This window comes from Pogoniulus pusillus, chromosome 12 (assembly GCF_015220805.1).
Source record: "Pogoniulus pusillus isolate bPogPus1 chromosome 12, bPogPus1.pri, whole genome shotgun sequence".
Lineage (NCBI taxonomy): Eukaryota > Metazoa > Chordata > Aves > Piciformes > Lybiidae > Pogoniulus > Pogoniulus pusillus.
In genome coordinates, this window is record NC_087275.1 from 11,394,407 (window position 1) to 11,419,253 (window position 24,847).

Below are 24,847 nucleotides of genomic sequence, written 5' to 3' on the forward strand. Positions count from 1 at the left end.
TTGTTTAGTATTTATTTGCACACAGCACAGTTTTTGATCCTCAGACACACAGATTGTTTGATTAAATCTTGACGTGGCTGCTGGCAGAGTTAGCCACCGTGTCGTGACATTCTGGTGTGGCAAAATCCAAGCATTTCTAACAGTCATTTGAGGTCATAAAATGAATCCACTTTGAGGAATAACCATAACTTTTTGACATATTAGTCCAAGGTCAACATAAATAACTTGGCAAGTGGCACTTCACTGATGAGTCTTTTGAAGGCAGCCATTAGTTATTTAAGTAAAATATTTTTTACTTTTCCTGAGGTAAAAAAATCACCATAGGCAAGAGTTTAGATTAAAATTACTTGTTTCAGTAATCTATGTTAATAATGTCAAGGTTAATTTAAATATAGCTAATAGTTTGTTAGGAATAATGTAGTGATGGATCCAAGAGAAGATGAATAGGTCTTTTTGGAAGTTGCACTAATAGATTCCCAACATTACTCAGACTGTTAGCTGGTAAAGTGTTAATTATGTTAATCGATAGATTCAGAGGTAACTCAGATGCATTTAAAGTCTTACTTTAGAGTTATTGTTAACATCATTAAGGTCCATTCTCTTTTGTTCCTTAAGAGCTTTACCATAGAAAGGTTTTACCAGCCATTATGAACAGGTCTTGGGGTGTTAGCAATAGCACTCTGATTTGTTGGTGACAGTCTGGTGCTGTAGCATAAAGTTAAAGCCTTTTGCTGCAATGGCAGTGAGAGGTCAAGAGCATGAGTTGAAGCTAGGTGGTTTCACTTTAGCACAGGTTAAAAACTGTGGGGAGAGACAGAAGCAAAACCTACATTGTGCTAGCTGATGTTAACCACAGCTTTGAGTTCAGAGGCAAAGGCGTATCAACTTTTTTGAGTAAAGAAAAGTTCAATACCACTGATGCTAATTGTACAGTGCTATTGCTGAAGCACTCTTGGAAACATCTTAAGGTTGCTTTTATGCCATATTTTTACTTCCTCTCTGAAGAAGCCTCTTTCTGTAGTTCAGGTTAAATATTGCTATTCCTACTTAAAATATTCTTTATTTTTTCTAGTCAGTCACAACTTCTTTCTATGCTTTTAAACCCTTACTTCAATATCCTTTGTAGTGATTTAAAACAGAAAATGCTATGATTCTCTGTGATCACGAAACCCAGAATTATTTCTCTTCTGATTTAAGTATTGCCTAACGCAATCAAGGGCAAGAGATTCCTCTTTTGTTGGAATTGTTGTGGTCAAAAGAATGTAGTTCCTTTTTTATTGTCTTGAAGAGTTAACTCCCTTTAACTCAATGTAAGGATTGGTTATTCATACTTTATGCTTCTAAAGGACACAATTGATAAAATTATTAATGCAGCATAAGTAATTTCTATGTGGCATTTAGGAGGATGCAGACACCTTCAGACATGTCTAATGGAGTAGAGATGGGTAAGTTTTAAACTCTGCCTGAAGAACAGGAAGTGGCACGCAGTATTTTTATTAAAATGTACTCAGATTCTATATGTAAATATGAAATACTGATTACTGGGACAATGTATTTCCATGTCATAACACACCATCTGCTTAGGAGATGGAAATAGTTTTGCCCCATGTATTTCCTGAGCTTGGGGTAAGAGGTAAAATCTGCAGAAACCCAAGAATAATATATAGAAGACTGCTAAGAGTGTCTTATAGCTCCCACCTTTAAACAGGTGAATATTTTTCTATACAAAACATAAAAATCCCATAAAGATGAAAGAATTTGTGTATGTATTTGCCTTATTTCCACACACAAAAGTAAGGAGAAGTAAGGAGAAAGAGAGAGAAAAATATGTGTGCTGTTGTACACATGTAGATAAAATGTGTAGAAATTAGAATTCATGCTGGTATTTCCTTTGGATTTCACCGAGCCTTAAAGAATCCAGGGTTATTGGTGTGACATATTCTGTTAGTGGCAACAGAATTTCTAATTAAAAATAAAACCAGCAGCAACAAAATGAACAAAACCTCCCAACACTCTCCATATTCATATTAAAATCTGCAGAATGGAGAAAGGAAAGTTATTTCCGATTTCAGATGACAGATTTCATCAACTATAACTCCTGGTTTTAATGTATAGCTATGGGGTCTTCTCATGATAATCACATTCCCTTTTGCTTACTGCTTGTCTAGATGTCTTCTAAGTGGCAGCATCAGGTGAGGCAAAGAACTGAACGATGAGCAGTAAACCTTAGCTGGTCATCAGAAAGATGTCATGGCTTCAGTTTGGCGTGTTAAAAAAATTATACTCCCATCACCTCTATTTTCCCCAGTGAATGCATACATATATGCATTATATATATATTTTTGATAGTGATCTTGGCCTTTTGCATGTGAGAAGCATCTGAGAAGCATCTGAGAGAGAATACTTTTGTTTCTTTCATTAATCTTTAATCTTTTTTTGGGTACAGTCAAGTGTAAATCAGCATCAAGCTTCTACCCTCTCAACATCTTGGAACTGTGACTCAACTGAAAATAATCCATGCTGCCCACATGTTTGAATGCAGTAACCACTGGTTAATATTCAGGTAATTGAAGTAATGGATGCTGAATTGAAGGCTAGAATGTGGTCGACTCGAGTTATGCTAGTTTTATCTAGACATAAATGGATTGCTATAAAAGGTTTATTTCTCATTATACTGACCTATTTTACATATGTTTCTATACCAGAGTATATATAGGAACTTTTCAGTCTGATGCAATAATTTATTAATGCATACCTCAAAATACATCTATGTTTCACATTTTGGAAACCAAAAAATACATGTAAATAAAAGCATTATTGTATTTTTGGGAAGCACATTATGCAGTGACTGTATCTGCTTTGATTTACAATAATGATGTATAGTAAATAATGCAGAAATTATGTCACATTTTAGTTAACCATGTTAACGTAACTGCTTCATCCAAATCAATTTATACTGATAGCAGAATGTGCTTTATTTTTGGTGGCTGTTTTTAAGTGAAGGAGAGTAACAGGAAAAACAGCAGTCCCCTATGAAGCACAGAATTGGCAACTGTAATGTTTTAATGTTCAAAACTGTATGGCATATATGAAAGAAGCTATATAAAACACATTTTATCTTTGCTCTGGCTTAATTACATCTGTCAATGTTCCTTGTGGTCACAGATGCATTGACAAAGCTAACTATTTTGGTATGGACCTACTCTAATATTTAGGAAGACCTGAAAACTGTTTGAGACATTTTTGATTAGTGACTGCTAGCCCATGTTTGTGAGGTAGCTTTGCACCGTAAGCACATTGTATCTGCATTTAAGTACCCATTATGGGAGCTCCTTGCAAGTATTACACACGTGTGTGTATATCTGTAGATACACGTATGTAGTCAGTTAGAATGCATCTTGCATTTTCATACACTACTTTGGAATTAATATATTACTTTACTATGCTGGTTAAAAAGAAATAATGGAAATACATCTTATTATACCAACATTTAAAACATCATTGAATTTAAGGCATTTCAAGAAGTAATTCTGTTTTAATAGAAATCTATTTAGAAAAGAGCTTAAGAAGATAACCCCCACCTTTTTCCTTCACATTCTTTCCCCTTTAGAAAGTGCTGTTGGGTGAAAGCTTTTATACAGAGCACAAAATCAGTATTAGAAGTCATTGGTATAGAAAAAACATATATCAAAGGAACCCTTCTACTTTTTATTCACCAGGATTAACTGATACTCATCAGGTATTCTTAAAAAGCATTATCTTTTTTTGAGTGGAAGTTGCAGTATTGTGAGTCTGTGCTTGAGTGTCCACAAGTGCATATCTCTAATTGCTTGAATAATTGCCAAAACACTTACTTATAAATGGAAACTAAAAAGCTGTATTCAATCTTTATTTAACTCTATTAATTCCAAACAAATTACACAAGAGAGAACCTTTGGCTTGCATTCAGTTGATTCATTAGAAAGCATCATGATACATGATCAGCCTTTATGCACAATCTATAAACCTCATTCCAGAGCTCTTTGTAATAGACAAGATAGAAGAACTCCCATGAAGCCAGTTGAAACAGGTAACATAAACCTTCATTTTGCTATGTGGTGAGATGAGTTGACCATACATTGAAAAGAAAATAAATGTTGAAAAATATAGTTAAAACCCAAAAAACAGGTAATGTTTGGCCTGAAATTCATAATTTTTAATGGTTTTCAATAAAGCATTTGCAGTTTGCAAACTGCCCATGCTTTCTAAAGCCCTCCACTATCCATTTACTGAACTTTCATTCAAAGAAGCTGCTTCTGCATGGTGTCATACAAAAGAAAAAGTAAACTGGTGAAACTACAGCATCAACTTTTAAATACTGCTATCAATTGGTAATGGAGGTCTCAATTATTAATATTATCATCCTCAAAATTTAAATACTCAGTTTTTGTAATGGTAAGATAGAAATGCTAGTTTTATTTACATTGTCATGCTTTCTCTTAACCTTTAAACTGTATTTCTATCTTTAAAAGATATTAACCTAATAGATTATGTTTCTGATCCAGTCCACAAACATGCTGACTCGAACATACACTCCTGGTCGTTTGGGAAGTGCACACTGGTGGCCAAATGATGTTACACCAACCAAAAACCACTTGTTACCATCTTCACATGTCAGAGGGCCTCCTGAATCTCCCTGAAATATGCAAATAAAAAGTTAAAAGTGCACACTGTCAACTTAGTAGTGTTGGCTTAACAGTTGAACTTGATGATCTTAAAGTTCTGTTCCAACCAAAATGATTCTGTGATTCTATCCCTGTATTTCTTGGGTACCACAAGTGAGATCAGTATGAATGCTTCCATGTGGGAAGTATGACATAGTATGTGTCTTTTGATTCTCTTTCTTTTTTGTTGTTTTTATTTGTAAGGATGTAATGTTAAGCTCTTATCAGTCTTTTGATACAGAACTAGGTTTCAAATAATTTTTTTGCTTATTATTTTTCTGTTTAGTCCTTCATCTTTCACAAGGCCTGGGTAAATGCTTAGGATTATTTTTCAGTTGTATCTGTTCAGTCAAAATGCAGCTCTATTTTTGATCACCCCAGAGCTTCTGCAATTTCAGATTTAGAGAAAAAGATGGCAAGATTGCCGGAAGAGGAGGTATCCTTCTCTCACACCTCCTTCTGAATAGTTAAGCAGAAGTAGCATTGCAGGAGAGTGTGGGAGACCAACAGCTCAGTGGAGGATGACTCAGACATGAGTGGTGGGTTTCTTTTTTTTTCCTTATGAAAAACAATTATTTTATGTTGCCTATCAAGTTAGTTGAAACAGTTCTATTTTTACCTTCTCATAGCCCTGTGAATGGAGCTTTATGGGAGAGTGCTGTGAGGACTTGGCCATTAAAATATTTCTGCCCACAACTCTAGGACATCCACAAATGTTCAAAGGTTGTGACAGTGGCCTAAAGGCTGAAGTGCTCTCAGGACTCACTTGTTCATATTTGCTTATGGTTGAATGGTTACTGATCACAGCGCTGGTCACTTGTACTCTGTATCAGCCTGTGGTGCTCAACTGCTTGTTTTTTTCAGTATGAGGTTCAGAAGGCAAAAAGGACAAAAGCCACAGAGGCTGAAGGAATGGTAAGTGAAATAAGGCTTGAATATATACTCCTCCTTCTACACAATTAGCCAAAGTCACTCCACGTGATGAAGGCTTTGGTTGTGAGGGCAAGGCAAAAGCAATGGAAGTGCTCCTCATCAGACTCAAGGAGAACCAGCCAGTCTCCATGCTGTAGACTTGTAGAATGCATACTGCTATAATAAAAATGATGTGGCAGCCAACTGACTACATCCTCAAAGAGAAGCATTATGTTATTAAGTAGAGCTAGAATGGGCAAAAACTGGATCCTCAGGAGGCAGTTTATGAGATCAATGCAGAAAGGCATCCTCTCTGAAATACTGTGGAATCCACATACAAAAGGTCTCCAGAGTCTGCAGATTCCATGGAAAAGCTTCATTATTCTCTCTTTCCCAGTATGAAGCATTTCTGGAACTTCCATTTATCCAGTATTTATTTCTCTGTACTCTTTCCTAAGCATATCCCTCTTTCCTTCATGAAATTACTCAGCAGTAATTATTCCATGCTTACTGCAGAAAATTTCCAGTCTTTATCTTCCCATGTGGTTGTTTATGGCAAGATGATACAAAATGGCTTTTTATCTTTTTAGCTTTGATCCTGATTAAATCTTAATCGGACCAAATGCTGTGAATAGAAATTACATTTGTGGACAGTCATTGTCATGTTTTTAATGACTGGAGGATCAGGGAGCATTTTATTCAGTGATTAGATGTGGTATATGCTAGCAGTAGAAATGAATCGCTTCTGTTTACCTGACAGGAATCTATTCCTCCTTTATCATATCCCGCACAGATCATATTCTCAGTAATACTGTATTCTGGCATCCATTGTTGGCATTTTTCATTTGAAATGAGAGGGACCTCCGCTTCTTTCAATATGTTTGAAGTGGGACCTGATGAAAATACAAAGCACATTTACCTGCTATAATAAATATTGATATCCTGCTCAGAACACTGGTGGATTTGTTCCTGTTCCAGCATGCTGAGCACACTATCGGGCAGCAGGAAAACTTCCCTTGCTGCTGTACTATTCAGGCTTTTCCCCCTGTAACACAGTCAGTGATTAAACAGTGCTCATTAACTGAATCCTGTCTTTCATTTGTGTAGTGGAACTGAATTTGGTTATTATTTAATCAAGATTACTAAAATAAATGACTATGAACTCACTGTGGGGAGACCTAAAGGATAATTAAGGGCATGAATTGTTTAATGTTTCCTTAATGTTTGCTTAATATTCATTGTGTAACTTTGATTATTTCAAGTTTTCTTCTACTAATTCCTATCCAATATATAAAATGCAATTTTATTCTGAAAATGTAGAGGCAAGTGCCTACAAGCAACTGTGGAAGTGAAGTGGCACGTTTATTATTTCACAGAGACTCCAAAATCTGGAGTATACGATATACAAACAGAACATACATTTCACACTACAGACAGTATGCGTGCCTAGTCTCTGGGGAAAACCACTTCTACACTGCCAGAAAGGCTTAATATTCCTCCTCCCCCACTCATTATCTGAAAATAACATATATATATATATATATATATATATAGTTTAGAAAAGTAGTCATCATAACTTAAAAGGTTTGTTGTTTTGGGATTCTTTTTTCATGATGAAATGATAAAAGGAGTATATACAAGATTTTTTTTTTTCTACTATATATGTTATAACTATTACTTTTCTTTAGAGAAGGAAGAGGGATAGTTCCTAAGTTTTCTTATGGAGGAGTACCTCCCTAAACTATTTGACCTTAGCAAAGGGTTGCCCTTTGGAATCAGGAGCAAGCTTTCCCGCATGGCTTTGTGCCTGTCATGATTTTCCAAGCAGATAACTCACCGTTAGGCCGAATACTACCCCAGCCAGCAATGGAGCAGTTTGTTCCTGGTAAAAACTGTTGATTTTTTTCTGGTAAGCAGATAGGTTGTATGTAATCTGTGAATGAGAAACAAGCAAATAATTTCAATCTCTTCCCTCTATTCATGTTTCTATGAAGTCACATAAGAAAATGTTCATTTATTCAGACCCACTTTTTAAGCAAGATATTGAGGAAGTGCCACGAAGATGACTGGGGGATGTGAGCATTTGCCTTACGGAGAGAGACTCAGAGTCGTGAGGCTGTTTAGTCTGGAGAAGACTGAGAGGAGACCTTATCAATGTGTACAAATATCTGAGGGGTAGGTGTCAAGTGGATGAGGCCAATCTCTTTTCAGTGGTCAGCCGCAACAAGACAAGGAGCAATGGCTACAAACAAACAGAAGGTTTCACCTCAACATGAGGAGAAACTTCTTTACAGTGACAGAACACTAGAACAGGCTGCCCGGAGAGGTTGTGGAGTCTCCTTCTCTGGAGACTTTCAAAACCTGCCTGGATGTGTTCCTGTCTGAACTACCTTAGGGAATCCTGCCTTGGCAGAGAGGTAGGACTCGATGACCTCTGGAGGTTGCTTCCAACATGTAAGGTTCTGCTGATTCTGTGAAGTACTGGACTGACTTTGTAATGATTGTGTTGTGCCTCTCCATTGTCTTTATATGCCTGGCATGGTTACAGTTTTGCATAACAGAATAAATTGTCTGAGGGGAAAATAACAACTCACCTGTATATTGCACTTTGGATTCAAGATGCATGAGAGCAATATCACTGTCTTTTGTACTTTTCATGTAATGAGGGTTTATAATGATTTGGTCGATGTTTTGAACTACTGTTGAAGGATGTGTCATATCTGATTGATCATACAAGCCAAGAACTGCTTTCCATCGAGATGGTTCTAATTGCATCCTAGAAGTTGCAAGGAATATTCACAATTATGAATGATTAATTGCAAGTTTGAGAAATATGTTAGTTAAAATGCTAATCTTTAACCTCATGGTAATTCATAGTATTTGCACATTTTGTCAAAACAAATAGAATACAGCAGATGTGCTTACAATTCTGTGATAGTAACACAATCTTAAACATCCACACTGTAGGAATAGGTGGTTGACTTTTTAATGTAAAGCTATAATGCATTATTTATAAAGAATTAATCACACAGTGGTGCAGAGGAGGAAAATATATTAACTAAATTACTATGGCTTTTTAAACACTGTGAAGAGCACTCCTGACTTCCCACCAGGCAATTAATACTAGTCTGAGTTAGACAATTGTTGTAGAGTATCTAAAGAATTATAGGACTAAAATGTAACTCTAAACGCTGCAGCTTAGACACTTAGAAAATTGGCCTCTCAATTTTTTAATCTGTGTTGGAAAATATATAATAAAACATAATTTGCATTCTGTCCTGAGCAATGCATGCTGGTTTGAGGCATTTAAGTCAGAACATTTAATTATTTGCTATTTTTTAATCAACCAGTTCACAGCTGTAGAAAATACATTTTCAGCCTGATTTTTGTACTGAATCGGTTTCTGCTGACCTCTCGGTTTGACATCAAGAGGTTATCTTGTCTTAAACTAGGGTGTTTAAGTTGAATGTTCAGAAAAAAGGTGTGATACTGCAAGGAAATTTCCAGCAAAGTTAAGATGTTAAAATGAGATTTAAGCGAAAACAGAAAAGTGATTTAGGTGAAAAGGAAGTAACAAGATAGGTGTGTGTATATACTACGGAAGTAACAAGATAGTCTTCACACACCTAAGAGACCTTGATCTTTCTGATTTCATTGTCTTGTTAAATATAGCTCCCAACAGGCAGTGAGGCAGCATTAATGTATTGGTATAGTCTCCACTGCCAGCTTAGCTTAGCTATTTAGAATGAGAGCTCAACTGCAGTTGTTTTTTTTCCTATTCCAGTTTCTTGTTGTTTTTTTTTTTTTTAATAGATGTTATTTATGGAAACAAATCTTAGAAAATACTTAAATATGCATCTCATCTTTGGTATAAATATCACCATCTAGAAGACATCCAATATTGCCTAGTCATAATCATAAATCAAGATTCTTTACAATGATATGCAGTAAATACTGATCAATCTAGGATAATTTACAGGAGGAATAATAATTTACCTTTATGAGATATGATGTCATCATTTATACCATTGGTAAAAAGATTTAACTAATAAATGGAGGCCCACATCCATTATAGGTTAAGTACTAATGCTCAATATTAATAACAAATTTTAAGTGCAGTTCTTCATTGTTCAGAAAATGTTGCCAAGTTTCTGTGATTCTGCTTTAAAGTAAGAACTGAGGTTTTACCAGAAAGCAGAGAAGCCCTTAGCTACAGCCACAAGTGGTTCAAAACACAGCAATTAAACTGTGAGCTAGGTGTTAATTTTTTATATCAGTGTCACAAATTATTCATAATCTGATGCATCCTTTGAGAACTGGCACATAAACCAAGTGTTTCGTCATCGTTACAATAAAAAGGAAAAGACATGGCATAGATGTCACATAGCTCTCTCAGCTGCTTAGGAAGTTGCCTTGGAGTCAGCAGAGGGGGAAGAGCACTTAGGAATTTACATTAATTTCATTCTAAAATCAACATCAATAAACCCTCCAAAAAGTACCACTCCTCAGTGATTTCAGTTTGATCCTTTGAAGTGTGTGGTTTGCTCTATACAGGCCTGATTGATTGCTCATGTCATACTTCTACCCAGCTTTACTGAAATGTATCTGTCATTTGGATACTTGCATGTTGTAGGAGTATCAGAATGTGTTAGCTTCTAAGTGCAATGCACATTACCCATATACACAGTGTGCTGCTGTCACCAGCCATTCATCACTGACAAGGGAAGCTCCACAGACAGGCCTGTAATTAAAATGGAGTGATACTATCCATGGCCAAGCTTCTCTTCTGGCATCGCTTCCACCTACAATCCTTGCACTGTTGCTCTGATTGACCAGATGTTTTCCACAAGCTAGAATAAAGTAATGATAGAGTAAAACCAATCAACCAAATTCAAAACCACAACTAAAAGTATTTGTAGTCTTCCAGGGGATATAACAGGTTGGAATAAATTAGCTAATATTGAATAAAACGGGCTAAACTACTGTTCAAAATTACTATGGGCAAATGTTTGGTGCTTTATAGCTGAAATCAAGATGCAGCTTTATAACTTGGATTTTAATGCATTCTTTCCTCAAACTTACTGGATATTTTATATAAGTGTTTTCAGTATAGACCCATCTCCAGTGTATACTTAACTCTGAAAACAAGTGAAGACTGTAAGCCTTCTTGTGTTTATATAATTACAAGTACAGCTTTTACAGTCCATTCCCTAACCTTTCAATTCAAACTATAAACACTCAGCTTCATGGCCTGAACAATTTGATTTCTGTGTGAAATACTTTCAGGGAACGTGTACTTACGTTTAATGTTACATTGCAGATGAATCACTAGGTTGTTCAAACAGCTTTCTCTAGAATGAAAGTGCAATTAAATCACAAGTGTATGCACACCAGGTAATACTGACTGTCATACATACATATATATATATAGTGTAGATAAGCATATATAGATAGAAGTACATTCATGTATCAACTAAGTACAGTTAAATACAACAATGCATGTATCTGTTAAATATAAGTGCACATGTATCTGTTAAATACAACATCTTATCATACATGTTTCTATTTTAATTGTAAACATACAACATTACATATAATATTAAATGCACATATTCCTCTTCAATGGCCACTTAAATGGTGTATGTTACGGATATAAAGGTAGACTCCCCTTTGTGGTTTAGGGAAATGGGTCATCTGTCTGTGACAGGTTCTCAATAAAATTAACTTGTGTGCTGTATGCTTTCACCCTTTTAAAAATGTTTTCAACACCTTACCACTAGAGATCAGTGTGACCAAAGGATTTAACAGGTTAGTTTGTATCACTATGAAATCTAGAGCTGCATATACAGGGTTAGAAATTATTTATCAGAGATATAAAGGCAGAGTCTGCGGAGCACAAGATCACCTATCAAAACTACTCAAGCATTTCTGATACTCAGAGGTTTTCACATTATCTTGATAGCTTGTAATGAATCTGAACACGGGTGACAGTGTGTGTCAGCAATGTAAATCTGATAACACAGAGAAGTAAGTCAGAGAGAAAAAAAAAACCCCACACAAAACCCCCAAACAAACAAATAGAAACACCCAAGAGTTGGCCAGTGGCTGATTTGCAGTGTGGATTTCCACACCAAGTTTAAATGGAAAAAGAGAAGGATACTTTAAGTGTGGTATTAAGTATCCTTCACTATGTTTGATCTAAAATTTGATATCTACTTACTGTGAGGGAAATAATGCACAACATCACCCAGAGTTTTCACACAAGTGCAACTCCCCTGTTAAATCATCACTACAGAGTCAGCAAACATGAGATATACTTCCAGCCCTGAACAGTCTCACATACTCATTTTCCTCTTCCAGATAGAGGTGTAATTTTAAAGCTGTCATTTACAAAGTGAAAACTAAATTTTGTAATTTGTATTCACATATGTATGGACTTCATAATGGTGTCCCTTGGTAGTGAAACAGACATCAAGGACAACCAAAAATACATAACCTCCAGGATACCAGTACTGTCTTCTGTGTAAATGTGCTACCAACTAGATGCTCTTGTCCAAGCTCCTTCCACAGATTTCAAGAAGTGATCACCTGTACTGTGTACTAGCTCTTTTATTTGAACCTACACTTTCTTTTAGGTAAGTGCATAAGCCAGCCAAACTAACATGCAACAGTCAGATTTGTCCTTGTTTTTCATTTTTACATTGAACCATGCACCCCTTGTAATGAGGATCTTGTAATGCGTCCACCATCAGTATCTACTGTTTGCTTTAGAAGAAATTACTTCATGGGCCTGATTTTTCTTAGTTCTGAAGCTAGCTCACAGTATGAAAACCATTTCTTTGCTTATGCTCCAGTTCACCACTCCTCAGCTACCTCTTGGTCAGCACTGGAGAGTCCAGAAGATAACAGAGGCCTTGCAGACCCTACGTGCCTCTTTGTCATCTATGAAGCAGCTTGCCAGGCAGAGATCTGTAGTAGCTGGGACATCTGTGAATATGATCTTCACTTAGGAATGGCAAAAGCAATTATGCTTGTGGAATCTGCTTACATATATCTTCAAGGCAGGTCTTTTTCCCTGTTAAAAAGCTGTCCTGCCTAGAAATATATTACCTAAGGGCGTGAGAGCTCAGTTTTGCAGTCTTTGCCAACATAGCTTTCAAGTCCTATTATGCATGCCCTCCTTTGCTTCTCTGGTAGTTACACTTGAATAAAGACCAAAGGCAATGTGAGAAATAGCTTTTATCATTTGATTACCAGTTAATGGTTTTTTTGTTAAATTATGAAATCTGTGTGGTCTTTGTCATTTGTTGTATGTACAAAAGAAGTGTGCAAATCTATAATTATTTAAAGGCATTGCTATCAGTTGTCCAGATGAAATATAGTAGATACCTACTTCTGCAACAAAAAATACAACTAAGACAAATGAACTTGTTCCATTTCCTCCTGCATTAATCACTTTTCAGATATTAACAAAAGACATTTTTGAATCTTTACTATTCTTTAAGATCTCAATGCTGGTTTAGACATCCACTCAAGAAAAAATGAAAAATACTTTGCAATGATATTCCATTACTTTAAGATACTTTCACAGACAGTAAGAATGATAAATGTTTGAATTTAGCATTAAATGAATCTTTTTAAAACTCTCTGTGGGGGCTGTTGTCTCTTTGGTTATTTTTTAAATTTATTTTACTGCAGACAAATGACAGTGCAGAATTATCTCCTGCTTTGTTACTCTGAAAGAATATGGACTCAACACAGTTGCAGCATTTTAGTAATTAGACAGCAATTTTCTGCCTAAATACTTTTGGTAGAATCCAGCAAATGTGTCTAATAAGCCTTCTTATAAGCAGAAAGACAGTAACTGAAGTCATGATGTATTCTATAAGTTTCATGATGGCAAGCCTTTCTCTTTGGAGTCACACTGTAAATCCCAGAGTTTCCTAAAAATGTAATCCTGTGCTAATGTTGAACTTTCATTTAATCTATAAGGAACTCTACCAGAGTGTAGGACCCTTCAGAATCACCTCAGTTATTACTGAGATGGAGAAGGATTAGAATATAATGAACTGCATTCATAGAATCATAGAATCAACCAGGTTGGAAGAAACCTCCAAGATCATCCAGTCCAACCTAGCATCCAGCCCTAGACAATCAACCAGACCATGGCACTAAGTGCCCCATTTAAGCTCTTTTTTTTTTTGAACATTTGCAGGGATGGCAACTCCACCACCTCCCTGGGCAGCCCATTCCAATGGCAAATCACTCTCTCTGTCAAGAACTTCCTCCTAATATCCAACCTATACCTCCCCTGGCACAACTTGAGACTGTGTCCCCTTGTTCTGTTGCTGGTTGCCTGGCAGAAGACACCAACCCCCACCTGGCTACAGTCTCCCTTCAGGTAGTTGTAGACATCAATGAGGTTACCCATGAGCCTCCTCCAGGACGCACACCCCCAGTTCTCTCAGCCTCCCCTCACAGGGCTGTGTTCCAGGCCCCTCACCGGCTTCGTCACTCTGGCCACACTGTTCCCGATACAGGCCAAAGATAATCTCATCTAATAATTCAGTTTGAAATGTGGAGACAAATCCAGAAGTCATTTCTGAGTGGGACTAATTTGTCTGCAGATTGCTTACTTTAGCAATCCACACTTAGTCTCAAATCTGTATCAATAAAGTCAATGAATTACAGAAGGTGACTCACTATATTTCAAAAGATGACTTGATGGATCACAATTTGGACTGCTTATTTTTCTCTTTTGATTACAAAGAGAACCTAGCATCATAGTTACGTGTGAATGCCACTCCACTGTGATTCTTCTACTCTAGTATATATTCATAATTTAGAAACTTAGCAATAAGAAATGTTCTGTAAAAGTAGCAGTATTATCATTTCCACAGTAGATGCCTAAGGTTTTTGCTTAAGGTAGTACTGAATGCTAGCTAGAAATGTAGCAAGCACATCTCCTATTAAATTTACAGCATGTGTACAGGAATGGAAGGAGAAGAGTGAGTTGCCAAGTGTTACATAGAATTCAGCAACAGACAGAGAATAATATCTAGATAAGTTTGTAGTCCAGGCCTCATCAAGAATCATGTTACCTCTCAGATAAACATGAGATGGAAATTACTGTATGTATGACCACCACCACATTTTAAGTTATCCTTTGTATGAGGAAGAAACCTCACCCCACTCACCTTTTTGTAACTATCAGGCTGTGGTTTGTTGCTTTGGTGATGCTGACAAATGGGCCATCTCCAGTGAATACTACAGTCGATGACGTATTTGCATCCCTGGAAGGAAAAGATACATACACACATTTTTAGATGTTTATCCTGTTCCAACAGTGGAGCAACATTCATGACATTGTTATGCTGGTGGAATACCCTGCATATTTTTTTCCTGAAATAATAACTATTTATTCAGATAGTTTTTAAGCTTGAAACTCAGATAGATTAAAATGCAATTCACACTTACATTGTATTCTAAGATTCCTAATGCTACAGTAATATTGAAAGAGATAATTATTTTAATATCAGTAAATTACATATTTCTCCTGTGACAGAGTGTAGGATTTGCTGTACCAATTCTTAAACATATGGAGCTAAAACTTAGTATGCAAAATGGAACAGTAACAGCTGGACATTGGATTATCACAAATTTGCTTTTCTGAGGGGGGGGGGTAATTACTTTGATACTATAATTCTGTGCCTAGAGAAGAAATGAAAATATATTTTATGTAATGAAGAATCTAGTGGAATTAATAATTTCCATCTCATAAATCTGAAGTCAAAAGAACTGTTTGGAAAGTAAGTCAAGGGTATCATGTTTGCTATTGAATAAGATAGTTCTTCTGAACTGTATTCCTTGACCTATTATTTTTGTAATGATGGCCTTTGAACAAAAGGATTCTGTGTACTTTTGGTGAGATAAAATATTTTGTCATGTACAACCCATATCCAGATTTACTTCATATCCCATTCTACATTATGTACTTGATGGTACTATATATGACCAGCTTGGAAGATACACCTAAGAAACATATTTTCCTTCTCTTGAGAAAGTGTGTGGAGAAGAGGTAATTGTGGTCATACTGAAGAGTTTTTTGAGAGGGGACAGCCTACTCTCACCTGACCCTTAACCATGTTACGTCAGAGGCAAGAAGAGAACCACTTGGGCAGGTTTAACATGGAGAGAACACCTGTGTATTGAGGAAGTACCATCCCTTCAAGTACAATAAATCCCATTGTTCTGGAAAGTATGAAGTCCAGAATCTGCAAATCTGCTGTGTATGGAGAGTAAGACTAGGCACAGGAGAAAGGAGATGTTCAATAGCTCTGTTGTGTAATTGAGAGAGCTGCATGATGCGCTCTAATGAAAAAAAATAATTGCTGCAGTGTTTCTCACATTGGACACCACAAAGCCCACTTAATTCTGCCTCTATGTAGACATATAGAAAGTATCTGTACACTCTGGGTAGAGTACAGAGGTTTTTTTTAACATAAAACACTAGTATACCAATAGGCACTTCAGAAATTACCCTAGAACCCTCACAACCTTTTAGATGGTCTGAGAGAATAGTGAAGTGCCAACCCAGTTAGTTGGGGTCAAATTCTGTGATGAGGAACCTTGCTGAGACCACTCTAATCACTGAGCTACAACCCCCAGATCCCTTTCTGCAAGGCAGCTCTCCAGTCACACTGCCCCAAGCCTGTAACATTGCTTGGGGTTGTTGTGACTCAAGTACAGGACCTGGCATTTGGCCTTGTTGAAACTCATCCCATTAATGTTGGCCCACTGATCTAGCCTATCCAAGTCCTTCTGAAGAGCCTCTCTATCCTCATTCAAATCAACACTGACACCTAACTTGGCAGTGTCATCTGCAAACTTACTGATGACACTCTCTGTGCTTGAATCGAGATCATCAATAAAGATGTTAAAAAGAAGTGGTCCCAACACAGATCTCTGAGGAACACCACTAGTGACTGACCACCAACTGGATTTAACTCCATTGACTACCATTCTCTGGGCCCTCCTGTCCAGCCAGCACTTTATCCAGGAGAAAGTGTGCTCAGCCAAGCCATCAGGAGCCAATTTGTCTACAAGAATTTTGTAAGGAACAGTATCAAAGGCTTTTTGAAAGTCTAGGAATACAACATTGACAGCCTTTCCCTCATCCAGTAGCTGGGTCATCTTTTCATAGAAGCATATCAGGATAATAAAACTAAGAAATTTAATTATAAAGAGTTACTAGGAAACTTGACAGACATTTTCTTAGCAAGTCTGAGTATTTTATAAAGACACACTGAAACACACTGCCACAGAACACTAAGGAGGCAAAAACATAAGTAATTTTTAAAAGGCAATGGAAAGCGCTATGAAAGACAAAAGTTCACTGGAGCTTATCAAACATAAAAATGTAAATTAAACCAACAGATTGCAAAAAGACTATTGTTCAGAAGTAACAGAGAGAAAAGAGATGGAGGGGAGGTGGAAATAATCAGCAGAAGGCAGTTACTGGACACTGTAAAGGACCAAGTATTCGAGTAGAAGAAAATTTAGTCATAATTTATATGTTCTTATATAACATGCATAAATTACAGTCAGGATTTGTGGATGTATGTATCTGGTACTCATGTAATTGTGGTACCTGTTCCAAAGGGAAAAGAAGTGAAAAGCCACACCAGCACATATTAATCCAATGGTTAAAAATATTTTCAAATACATTTAAATATTTTTCTACGTCCTCCTAACTGTGATTTCTACAATTAATTTATCAGAAGGGCATTTGCAGGCATCCTACTTTGGACAGAGACCCACATAATGAATTGCAAGTTTAGAATTTAATTTGATTATTACTTGGGTGAGTGACATTCTCTAAAAGTCTTAGCACTGCAAGAAAGCTGTTTATTACTCAGTGGATGGCAGTGAAGTTGTATACAGTGTATAAGTAAGGCCAGAATTTAAGCCATAAATTTCACCATAGATTGAAAAATGCAGGACTTCTACATTCAACCCTCTTCACCTTTTCCCCAGAAATTCTGCTAAACACTGACTGAAGCTAAATTTATTTTTTTCACTCATGTACTTCCCTCCTCCTTTCCTTGTCTAACTATACATCAAAAGAAATACAGTTTTCTCTCTCAACAGTTCAGGTCTAATGACACATATGAAATGTATTTGAAGCCCAGTAGCAGAATATCCTAGCGATTACCTTGAATTTAACTGAAATGAACACTGTATGTTAGCAAAGCAGTCAGGATGACTGTTTGCTCCAGCTTTACTCTTGAGCCATCTTCATAAAAGTGAGGGAGTAAATGATGACATAAAGAGATAAAAGACTAATGCCTCCACACTGGTCTCCCAATGTTCTCCTCACGCCTAAGCTGCCATATTCAGTCATCAGTCCTGTAATGAATGCTAGCAAAACAGGGTTCTCAACACTTACAATTGTGTTGCCATGCAAGCACTTCGCTTGCCATATAAAAATACATTTAACTTTTGTTTTGCATGGTAAAGACACCAGTGAAAAATTATGATGAAAACACCAACATACAATCTCAAGTTTCAGAGACAATGAATATTTTTTACTCACCCTAACCCCAGCAGCTGGCAAACACTCTCTGAAATCTGTTCATTCCAATCATCTGCACATGCCAGGTGCCATGTATTCCCAATTCTGCCCTGTACCAGCCCTTCAGTGCTTAAAGAACCATTAACCAATCTCACTGTAGAACAAAATTGACAGAAACATTTTAGGTAGCTGGTAAACCACCCTCCCCAACACTACAAGCAGACAAAATGTAATATAAACAAAACAGATTTATTATTGCCATCAAAGAACACCAATAACAAAAACAAACAAACAAAACTCCCAAAACTGATTTAAATAAATATATAAATATTACAGCAGTAATAAACTTAGCATCTACAGGATGCTGTATTCTCCTGAGAAGGAAATGTTACTGTTATCTCCTAGATTTCTGCCACAAGATATTTTCATAACCTGTAATTTGTAAATGTCTCATGAATAGACAACAAACTATATTTTTCATCAACTCTAACCAGTGTTTTTCTCAGCCAGAATTATGTAATTTCCAGATGCTGTGTGAAGCTTGGGCCACACAATGTTCAGTAACACTGATTGGAAAAAGTTAAACCAAAGAGAACAAAAAAAAAAAAAAGGTGTATTTTCCAGTTCAAAATGCTATGATATTTTTCACTGCTTTCCTCATAGCTTTAGTTAAAAAACACACACAAATAATGGAAGCTCCTTGAAAATCTAAGTCTCTATCTAAACTTGCCAAAACTATTATGCTACTGGCATAACAGCTAAGAGAGCTGGATCACAAGGTTCAAGTTCAGCAGAATGCCATGTGTGTCTCAGGAGCTATGATTATGGTAATCATGAAGTAGGGAAAACCACAAAATGCTTCTGAAATGTTCTAGTTGCTGAATATTTTAAGATCTTAATTTGTTTTTCTTTTTTCCACAAAAATATTTCCACCAAAATGTAAAGCTTAGTCACTACAGTAAAAAGTTACTTGATTTTTAGGAATGTCTCTGACTCCCAGAGTGCAGGAATGAAAGAAGTGATGATAAACCTCAATTAAAAGAAATTTTTGAGCAGTCTTGGAAAATCTCAGAATTGTTTGCACTGCCAGATTTCTCCAAAATGCTTCTGATGTGTCCTTGTTTTCACTTGAACTATAATTTCTTTTCCTTTCTTGTCATCAGATCCAGGATGATAAGGAATAAGGAATAGGAGAGTCATTGAGCTCTCTGCTTAATTCAAATTTCATATACTTTAGAGGTCCAAAAAGTGTTAGTCTATGCATTTTCTTTGTAGTACCTGGGAAGTTTCATAAGTTGGAGCATTTGAAAATGAGAGTTTGTCTCTTTCAAATTCCCACTTCTGATAAGAAATTGAAATTGGTTTCAGGAAAATATGCAAGACTTTTGGACACCGAAAAGGCTCAATATGAGGATATCTAATTGAATTTCCTTTATATTTTAAAGCTCAGATCAATTCAGCCAATGTTTGGATTAAATGGGTTTTTGGAAACAATTCTGCCAGTCCTTTAATGTGAGGTAATTTGTTAAGAAGTAATAGGCAATCTACAGCAAAATAAATCTTTGACAAAAGTAAATGATATTAATGTAGGTGATGTTTATCTTCTTTAGCAAGAACTGGAAAAACACACTGAAGACCTCTTTTCTTAAGAAAATGATGGAATTCATTTTATTCTTTGCATTTTAAAGGAAAAAAATATTTTTTGGGAAAAAAAATTAGTTAATTATACTATTGTGAAAATTAAATCCATGCCTTTGAGTATATATATGTATACCAGTATTTATGTATGTCATGTATATGAATATATATATATGTATGCATATAAAAGATATTGAAATCAGTGAAAACTGTCAGCATACATCCAAGAACATATCTGATCACTAGTAGTTCTCTTTAAAACACAGGAAGATGATGCTGCACTGAGCTTAAAAGCCCACTTTTAACTCTTCCATTAGGTCTCCACAATAGACTGTCAGAACAACACATTGCCAGAATCAGCAATTTAATTTCTGTGCTAGATGAAACATGGTTTTACCATCAGTTTTACATTTAAAAGAATGTAGGCACATGCACATACATTGTGAGCAATGGATACTGCTTCTGCAGCAATGCCATCCCTTCACCCTACGGTACTGCCTCAATATAATGGAGTCCAGCCAGGCTGGAGGTGCCACGTGCTGCAGTCTGGCCTCACACCCACAAGATTAGCTGGGAATTTCCACCACTTATTCTCTGCCCTATACTGCAGCATTCGTATTGCCACAGAACTCAAATGAATTTCAGCAAAAAGTGGTAGAATTTGGAAATACAAAACAGATACAGAAGGAAACCGTGTAAGGAGTTTTCATTTAATTACGTGGCTATTATTAGCAGCCACAGTTTTAGGCACAGAGGAACTCTGTACCTTTTCCAGAGAGCTTCACCAGTTTACATACATTATTTCAGAGAACTGAATTTGGTTGTTTTGTTTTGGGTTTTTTTGTTGGTTGGTGTGTTGGTTATTTTTCTGCACTGACAAAGCAAGATACAGACATGCAAATCACCATAGGCCGCATGCATCTGCAGTACTTTATGCTAGCTGAGGTTTTGTGGCTGTTTCCCTAGGTAATTCCTACCAAAGTGTGCACACATTACTTGTCTTTGCATGAAAGAAACCTTACTGCACTTTGCTTCATCAGAGCCATCTTCACATTGCAGTATGTTGTCACAAAGGTTATGCAATGGTATACAATCCCCACTACCACACTGATGCTCATCAACCGCACAAGCTCCTGAAGGAAAACAGGAAAGGAAAATAAATCCATAATTGTAAGTGAGATTGATACTCACTGGAGATATTACACATCACCTGAAAAAAATTGACTGGACAGTACACAGCACTTTTAATTTCCTTTTCTTTTTCTTTTCCTATCAGTCTTTCCTTTTTTTTTCCAAATAAAGATTATTTTTGATAAAGAGAAGCTAATTAAGAATAAAATCTATGGTATTATATCTCATAGTTTCTGCTGTCACTAGCACTGCTTAGTTACTAGTGTGATTCTGTTACATGTAATAAGCTTTAGAGGGACAAGAAGAGTAAAATTTTGATCAAGTCCTGTCTAAAGTGACCAAGGATTTCAAGTTTCAAATATTCAGCACTTTCAAAAAAGTTTAGAGACTTTAAAGTATGCCAGATCAAACATGCAAGTAAATAAGTACTGAAAGCCAAGAGTCTCCTTTCAAAACTTTCAGGGAGTGAAAGTGGAAGAGACAAAAGTAACAAAAGTGAGGTAAGCATTCACAAGAGTAGAGTTAAGCTACTTCAGTATCAGTTCTGTAATAAATGCAGATGGAGTGTAAATACAAAGTTATACTTCTTTCCATGGCCAAAGTATTTTTTCTAGTGGAACCACTTTATATATTTACAGGAAACATACTTAAATGCTATTGATTTTTTTTTTCCTTAAATCTTACTAATTGAAACATTGAATTATCTGGAATTATCTTAAAGCAAGGTAACTGTTTTCCTTCTGAATTTTTAGTATTCATATAAAAAGATTACTCTGCCATTCAATAAGGCCTGTTATACAATGTGTAAGCAAACCAATGTGATTTATGAAAGGCCTGACCAGATTGTGACAAAAGCAGTGGCCACAATTGAGAACAGATCACTCTTCGACAGTTTTTTTTATTATATTGTATATTGCCATAAAGTGTTTCTTTTTAATTATGCTTCCTTTTCAAAACTTCAATATTGATTGGAAAAATAAAATGCAAAGCAAAAAAAAAATCTTGTAAAATTAATTAATTTACTGACAGTCCTTTTATCCTTGGACCTGCATGCTAATCCTATTAGTCTCTGTTCTTTGGCTGCAAAAATCATGAATAAGCATAATTCTTTTGCAAATCAAACCTTTTTAATACATTTAACCAGAAATGGCAATGGCCACTTTGAGAATTCTGCTTTGCTAAGCTTGATTTTTATTTTACAACAAAATGTGGGCAAAGCTGGCTCAGCAAAGATGATGAGCACCATTTTTAAAGTCATAGTTTCACTGAACGGAAGATGTGATGAAGAAGGCAGAACAAGAAGCAGCAAAACAGTTATATGTCCCCATAAACCCACCTCTCAGTCTTACACAATGGGACTAAACAAATTTTACATTAGCAAATCCGTTAAAATCGTTTAAGATTAAGAAAATTACTATTGTTGCTGTTAATCCATAAAAATCCTGCATCTAGCTGAACTGAGAGGCACTTGCCTTTTATCACATTTAAAGTAAGAAAAAGGGCATAGATTCTGGTTGATTTTCTGTTCATATAAACTAATAGTAATTCCCATCTCTGAATACATACTGCTTTTTATTTGTCATTTTTCCTGCTGTCAGACTTTCACAGAAGTAATACAATTCCTTTAATCAATCCCATCAGGATTTGGTGTAGAGTTAGTGTAAGTATTTGTCCTGATAAACATATTGCTGTTCCACATACTTTAGAAATTGTCTCCATTTTGCATGTTTTGGAGAACTGATTGCTGAATTACTTCTGTGAGTGGCAAATCTAACTGTAGTTACTGACAAAATCTAGAACCTTTCAGAAAGTGACTGGCTGGGATCAGAAACAGTGCTGCCCAAATATTTAAAAGATTAATTCTTCCCAGGTTCTTCATGCACTAAGGACAAACTTTTTGAAGATGCAAGGATTGTATTGCAAACACTAAGCAGAATTTTACAAATGCATGTAAATCTACATCTGTGACATGAAGTCATGTTATTTTCTGAGGTTTTTATAAGGAATAGTTTGTATTTGCCCTCCTAGTATTTGAATAGTTCCTGGTCAAAATGCTGATGTAGTTTGTCACATGATATCACATAGAGTTGCAGACGATAGAGTTACTGATCAAAATAAACTCCATCAAAAAAACCCCATCGCTTTTCATGCTAGAAAACATTAAGTACAGATGAGTAATCTCTAGGCTTTTTCTCTTATATTTGTCATATTTCTGTTGATCAAAGGCTGAGAATTTCCTTTCCCTCTCTATGTTTTCTCAAGTATATTTGACCAATGTTATAACCTCTTATAGAGTTTATTTGCTTACCGAGGTGGTAGCCCGTAGTAAAGTTTGCAAGAAATCCCTTCTTTGTTACAGACTTGTCTGTAGTGAGGATTACTGTCATCTGGTTTGTTGTAGAGAAGACATCTGGCAAGGGACCTTGTCCTGTATAGACAGCTGCTCTCCAGGAGAACATGAATACATTTAAGGTATTTTGTCCTCAGGCATTTCAAAACATTTTAGGTTCAAAACCAAGAACTGCTACCACAGTGAATCATTATTCCCCTAAGCTTGACTGCAATGATCAAAACTCAACCTTGAATTTGTCAGATCAGTATAAACGATTAAGGTTCAATTATGAGATGATTTGCCATTGGAATGGGCTGCCCAGGGAGGTGGTGGAGGCACCATCCCTGGAGGCGTTCAAGAAAAGACTGGATGAGGCACTTAGTGACATGGTCTAGTCGACTGGATAGGGCTGAGTGCTAGGTTGGACTGGATGATCTTGGAGGGCTCTTCCAACCTGGTTGATTCTATGATTCTGTTTCTACACGTAATAAGCAGTCCTATTTATTGAGAAGTTAAAGTCATTTAAATAATGTAGAAAGCTGAGTGTGTGCAAATATTTGTGAAATCTGATGTAAAATAAAAGATGCTTTCTGAAGATTTCCCCCTGATTTCTGAGACCCAAACATGTAAAGAAACCTCAAATGTAATCAGAATGGATTTCCTTTACATTATTTCTATCAGTTTACTACAGTTGTCTGATCACGTTACTTGCCCAAAAGTAATGAATCTGGTCCTCTGCCATCTCTGACTTCAACTACATCATTAATATTTTCCAGATCAAAAACCTGAAAATGAAGTTGAATGTTTTTCCCCTCTTCAGCATTTAAGTACCACACACCTGAAAAACAGCAGACAAAAAAAAATCACTTTATTCAGTTGTTACATTTACTGTTTTATTTTCATGTTGAAAGGTTTAGGAAAAATAAATAACTAAATAAATGTCAAACTATCAAGAGTCACCCAAGAGACTTGAAAGTCTAAATCTTATATTTAAAAGCAACTAATGCAGTCAAGATCCAAAGTTCAATTGACTGTCATTCTCTAAAACTACTTTGAAAGCTGAAGAGAGGCTCCTAAGACACACACATGCATTTTTTACCATTCGTAACAACTGTGAGTTTCCCTAAAGTAGTAAAGGTAATTAATTTGTAATGGTGAAAATGTGACAAATAGCCTTGTCACTTATTTGATAGTAAGATAATTTCTACAATCAGTCACAGAAGCCTGTCCTTCAAGTTTGATGTCTTTTAGAAAAGAAGTATTTGCTTCTGTTTAGCCTATGTTTTATCATATTTACTCCATGTAAATGTGTACACTATGTAAATTTTATAAAGAAAGTAAAATAAATCTGTTCATAGAACAAAAAAGTATTTTCTCACTAACAGAAATCTCATTTGGGAACTTCAGGAAATTAATACCTGGAAATCAGAGCCATATCTCAAGTGAGACAGAAACATACAAAAAAAAAAAATCACAACTCTTCTGATTACCATCACAACACAGCTCTCCAGTTAAAGGTGAAGTCATAAATAATGAAAATTTAATTAAGAAATGACC

The 24,847-nt window shown here is 36.0% G+C and overlaps 1 protein-coding gene across 1 annotated transcript in view; it reads right to left on the reverse strand.

Moving 5' to 3' along the window:
* Positions 1 to 3,854: 3,854 nt before the first annotated feature.
* The window catches only part of TMPRSS15 (transmembrane serine protease 15), a 53,009-nt gene continuing 32,016 nt past the window's right edge, over positions 3,855 to 24,847 (reverse strand). The window contains exons 16-26 of the mRNA XM_064152153.1: positions 24,003 to 24,128; positions 23,267 to 23,398; positions 20,850 to 20,960; positions 18,211 to 18,343; positions 14,813 to 14,908; positions 10,917 to 10,966; positions 10,291 to 10,465; positions 8,210 to 8,391; positions 7,453 to 7,548; positions 6,369 to 6,508; positions 3,855 to 4,675 (exon numbers count right to left, since the gene is read on the reverse strand). Coding sequence (XP_064008223.1) covers positions 4,520 to 4,675; positions 6,369 to 6,508; positions 7,453 to 7,548; positions 8,210 to 8,391; positions 10,291 to 10,465; positions 10,917 to 10,966; positions 14,813 to 14,908; positions 18,211 to 18,343; positions 20,850 to 20,960; positions 23,267 to 23,398; positions 24,003 to 24,128 — 1,397 coding nt within the window. The 3' untranslated portion in view covers positions 3,855 to 4,519. The remainder of the gene's footprint in view (positions 4,676 to 6,368; positions 6,509 to 7,452; positions 7,549 to 8,209; positions 8,392 to 10,290; positions 10,466 to 10,916; positions 10,967 to 14,812; positions 14,909 to 18,210; positions 18,344 to 20,849; positions 20,961 to 23,266; positions 23,399 to 24,002; positions 24,129 to 24,847) is intronic.